The sequence below is a fragment of the Salvelinus sp. IW2-2015 genome, linkage group LG34 (genome assembly GCF_002910315.2).
Source record: "Salvelinus sp. IW2-2015 linkage group LG34, ASM291031v2, whole genome shotgun sequence".
NCBI classification, from domain to species: domain Eukaryota; kingdom Metazoa; phylum Chordata; class Actinopteri; order Salmoniformes; family Salmonidae; genus Salvelinus; species Salvelinus sp. IW2-2015.
In genome coordinates, this window is record NC_036873.1 from 6,525,818 (window position 1) to 6,530,819 (window position 5,002).

Consider the following 5,002-nt stretch of genomic DNA (forward strand, 5'->3'; position numbering starts at 1 on the left):
GCTTTTCTTTCAAAAACAAGGACATTTCTAAGTGACCCCAAACTTTTGAACGGTAGTGTATATATATTATAATAAATGTCACCATTCAATTTCATTGGTCCCCAGAAAACACATTGATCTTTGCAGCTCTACTGCCCCCATGTGGTTTAAAGTAGCATCACTACAGAAGAGTGCACAGTATCAATCCAATATCTCCTTATCTCTCCAAATCAGGGCTGCAGGCAAACACGTGGTGAGCAGGCATTTGCCAGTGTGGCTGAAGTGACTTTACTCAGCAGGCTAGGAGAACTAACGCAGCAGGTTAGGAGAACTAACACAGCAGGTTAGGAGAACTAACACAGCAGGTTAGGAGAGTTAGGTTAGGTTCCATCTTAGCTGAAATGCTACAGTTGTCCCCAACTCGACATCTACATGGAGCTATACTCCATCAAGCCACAACTGTAGAAGCCATCAATTCCGAGAAACCATCAGTATCATAACACCCCAACATTTTGGGGTATTAGACTGACTTGCCTTGCCTTGTGATTGGTCAACTAATGCACAATTAGTAGCCTATGTCTTTCTCATCAGAGTGCTGCAGGTTGTGTGTGTGTGAGGCACCGTCTGCAACCGCAGGGCTCTCCAGAGGGTGGTGGGGTCAGCCCAACGCATCATCGGAGGCACACTGCCTGTCCTCCGGGACTTCCGACTTCAACTGTATCTATGTAATAGAACTCAAAGGGTTTTCTTTAATGGGAGCTTCCCCAATGTCAAACATGTAAAGTGTGGTGTACCGCAGGGCAGCTCTCTAGGCCCTCTACTCTTTTCTATTTTTAGCAATGACCTGCCACTGGCATTAAACAAAGCATGTTTGTCCATGTATGCTGATGATTCAACCATATGTGCATCAGCAACCCAAGCTAATGAAGTCACTGAAACCCTTAACAAAGAGTTGCAGTCTGTTTTGTAATGGGTGGCCAGTAATAAGCTGGTCCTGAACATCTCTAAAACTAAGAGCATTGTATTTGGTACAAATCATTTCTTAAGTGGTAGACCTCAGCTGAATCTGGTACTGAATGGTGTGGCTGTTGAACAAGTTGAGGAGACTAAATTACTTGACGTTATCTTAGATTGTAAACTGTCATGGTCAAAACATATAGATTCAGTGGTTGTAAAGATGGGGAGAGGTCCAGCCATAATAAAGATATGCTCTGCTTTTTTGACACCACACTCCAAAAAGCAAGTTCTGCAAGCTCTAGTTTTGTCAAATCTTGATTAGTGTCCAGTCGTGGGATCCTAATAAAATACCAAATCTGTTGTGTAATGTAATGAAATGTTTTAATTGTATATAGTGTATATTCCAGACTCTGAAAGGGCTCCTTCTGATATTTCTTTCTTTTTCCTTTTTGGATTATGTGTGTATTTCTTTGTATTGCTAGGTATTATTACTGCACTGTTGGAGCTAGAAACATGAGCATTTCGCCGCACCCGCGATAACATCTGCAAGTCTGTGTATGCAACCAATAAACGTTGATTTGTGTGTGTGTGTTTGTCCAGACCAATTTGATTCACGGAAATCACATGCCGGCCGTCATGACGCACGTCTACGAAGAAAGCAGAGTGCTTTCCATGGGACAACCAAAGTTTCAATGGGGCAACCACACTTCTTCACTCTCCATGGGGCAACCACAGAATAATAATAATAATAATAAGAAGAAGAAATCTCCACCACTCTGGTACATGTGGTGCCACCTCAGCTCCTAATCTCTCCTGTCCTGTTTGAGTCTTATGTGTGATTGACTAACCCAACAGGATTAGTGGGCTAATTACAGCTTTGGAGGAAGAGTGAGAGAGAGGGGTGGAGACAAAAGGAAGATGGAAAAGGAGGACAAAACAGGCGAAGAGGGAGGGCAATGAGGAAGAAAATGAAGAAAACATTAGAGGTACAGCACACCCACTTTAGAATGTTTTTAGTTGACACAGGGAAAGTATATGTTTTGGTAGTACTTTATTGTACGGTACAGACATGACGAAGTATTTACTCAAAATGACACTGAAAAGGTAATTACACAGTAACAACCTATGAATTACAAGCACCACTAGACACCAATTGTGTTGCTAAAGATATGTTGATTGCTGAATTTGCATTTTGCTCTAGGACCGTTGTTGGGAGTTACCTCCCTAGCCGCAGTCGTCCAAGAAACTGCTCTTTCTCATCCATTCCTTCCTTTCCCGCACCCCCCCCCCCCACAGACCTTCTCTTTCTCGTCCATCCTTTCCTTTCCCGCACCCCCTACAAACCTTCTTTCTCATCCATACCTTCCTTTCCACCACCCGCCACAAACCTTGCACCTAAAAACTTATGAAAAAGTTATGAATGATGGCTAAGATCACGACCAATGTCTTACCTCTCTCTTTCTCTATCTCTCAGCACTTTGTACTGCAGTGGTTTAGGACCAGCAGAGGGAGTTCCTACTACATCATAAATGTCGCTAACTGAAATCTGATCTGAAAATTACTTTAACGGGGAAGGAGGCACCAGAAAGAGGGCGAGGGAAAGAAGGGMGGGATAGATCAAAGAAAGTTCAGTCTGTGAAAATTGGCGGTTTGCGCTTGTTTGTATGTGTGTGTGTGGTGTGTCTGGTGTGTGTGTGTCGGGTCTTTCTTGCCTCTGGCATTGAAAGGTCCTGGTGTAGGTTACAGATTGTGAAATTTGTCTCACACATGTCCGGGCTAGTAAAAATGTTCAAAGTTTGCTGACTGCTCAGYATAACTTGGTCAGACAGGACCAGGGAAACTGCAGTCCCAGCCAGGGAAGGAACTTTCACCTACACCGCAAGGTAAGACTGTTAGCCTTACACTTTTCTGAGTGGCTGGAAAACACATACTGGTATATCAGCTGTTACATTTCCTGCTAGCCTGTTTCTTTGGAATGTTGATTTCCCCTGCTTTCTGGCACAGTGAAGACAAACAAAGCGGGTCTGTTTATATGACAGAGTGTTAAAGTTCAGGACACGTTATTGTGACGTGGTGAGGCTGGATCCAGGTGCAGAGTAGAGACCAGACGAGGGATCAGTGGTTAAGGATTAACATAAATACTTTACTGATTAACAGTAGCCGCAGGATCACACTTGAAAGAAAAAAAMCCCCACTAAGTCTTGAAAACTCACTCATGAAACAAACGCACAGGTTAACAATTCAAGCCTCTGCAAAGGACAACAGAAAACACACCAGTTAGATTTGGGTAGGTCATTTTAGGAGAAAATTGGGAAAAAAAGGGTCGGACCCTTTTCGGACTAAATCAGATGTGGTGAAAAGTGCTGAGGTAAATGCCTGCTCACCACGTGTTTGCCGGCGGCCCTGGAAATGAGTGATGTGATAGAGAGCTCAAAGATTATTATTTGGATACACTTTGGCTATTACTTTACTATATGTCTCTCTCCCTCTAATCCCCCCTCCTATGTCTGTCTGTCTGTCTGTCTGTCTGTCTGTCTGTCTGTCTGTCTGTCTGTCTGTCTGTCTGTCTGTCTGTCTGTCTGTCTGTCGGACCTCTGCAAAGGACACAGAAAACACACCAGTTAGATTTGGGTAGGTCATTTTAGGAGAAAATTGGGAAAAAAAGGTGGACCTTTTCGGACTAATCAGATGTGGTGAAAAAGTGCTGAGGTAAATGCCTGCTCACCACGTGTTTGCCGGCGGCCCTGGAAATGAGTGATGTGATAGAGAGCTCAAAGATTATTATTTGGATACCACTTTGGCTATTACTTTACTATATGTTCTCCTCCCTCTAATCCCCCTCCTATGTCCTGTCTGTTTGTTCTGTCTGTCTGTCTGTCTGTCTGTCTGTCTGTCTGTCTGTCTGTCTGTCTGTCTGTCTGTTTCTGTTTCTTGTTGTCTGTCTGTCTGTCTGTGTCTGTCTGTCTGTCTGTCTGTCTGTCTGTCTGTCTGTCTTGTCTGTCTGTCTGTTCTGTCTGTCTGTCTGTCTGTCTGTCTTGTCTGTCTGTCTGTCGTTCTGTCTGTCTGTCTGTCTGTCTGTCCTGTCTGTGTCTCTCTCTCTCTCTCTCTCTCTCTCTCTCTCTCTCTTCCTGTCTTCTCTGTTCTCTCTCTCCTCTCATTCTCTCTCTCTCTCTTTCTGTGTGTCTGTCCGTTCCGTCGTCCGTCCAGCAGATGGAACCAGTCTCTCTCCCAGCGCTGTCCCGCGTCGCCCTCTGGGGCGGTACCCATGGCACGAGACGGTGTGGTGTGTACCTGGTGAGGGAGCTGCAGAGGCAGAAGCTGAGAAAGGCGGGTCAGCGACCTTGACCACGGTCATATCCAACCCGCGTGCCGTCCAAGTGTGCCAAAAAGATACACCGACACGGACCTCAACCGCTGTTTCACTGACGCCATACTCTCAGGTAAACGTTGCCATAAGCACAAATGAAACTGTACATGCAATCAGTGTGATCCATAAAGGGATCGTTCACCTCATCTACAAATGTACAAGTTATGGACCTTGTCGAAAAATGTACTATTCAGGTGTGAACTGTATGAATCAGAAATGAGATCTTACAACTATGTAAAGAAGCCAATACTACAAATGCGTTGTAGAGACATGGAAGCATACACCTATAGCTTTAATGTAATATATCCCTCCACCGCGTGGAGTCCGTAAATTAATAATGTGGTCATGGCATGGATATTGTTTTGGAACATTCTGGTCTTGCAGCCTGGCCTGGTATGTACCTGGCCACAAGGCCACCACCTATCTGAACAGTCTAGTCCAGTTTTTGCATAAATGGGACTTTATTCATAATTCATATTCATTCTTGGTACTTAATTGATACTCCAGATTTACTCAACCCTACATAGCTAAGGGATGGCATCCCAAAGAGTTGGTGGCATTTACTTCCTCATCTCAGTCTCTCACCAGAAAAGATGAGTCGTTTGCATTCTCCCATGCCAAGGAGATGCACCTGTCTCCCTTCTCTCTCACTCTCTCTACGTCCTCCCCTCTCTCTCCCTCCCTAGTTTCAACCTGTTG

The 5,002-nt window shown here is 44.5% G+C and overlaps 1 protein-coding gene across 1 annotated transcript in view; it reads left to right on the forward strand.

The window, feature by feature from the left end:
• The first annotated feature begins 2,529 nt into the window (after nucleotides 1-2,529).
• The window catches only part of LOC111958486 (N-acyl-aromatic-L-amino acid amidohydrolase (carboxylate-forming) B-like), a 10,025-nt gene continuing 7,552 nt past the window's right edge, over nucleotides 2,530-5,002 (forward strand). Inside the window, 4 exon segments of the mRNA XM_024134830.2 lie at nucleotides 2,530-2,819; nucleotides 4,144-4,252; nucleotides 4,255-4,319; nucleotides 4,322-4,376. Coding sequence (XP_023990598.2) covers nucleotides 4,147-4,252; nucleotides 4,255-4,319; nucleotides 4,322-4,376 — 226 coding nt within the window. The 5' untranslated portion in view covers nucleotides 2,530-2,819; nucleotides 4,144-4,146.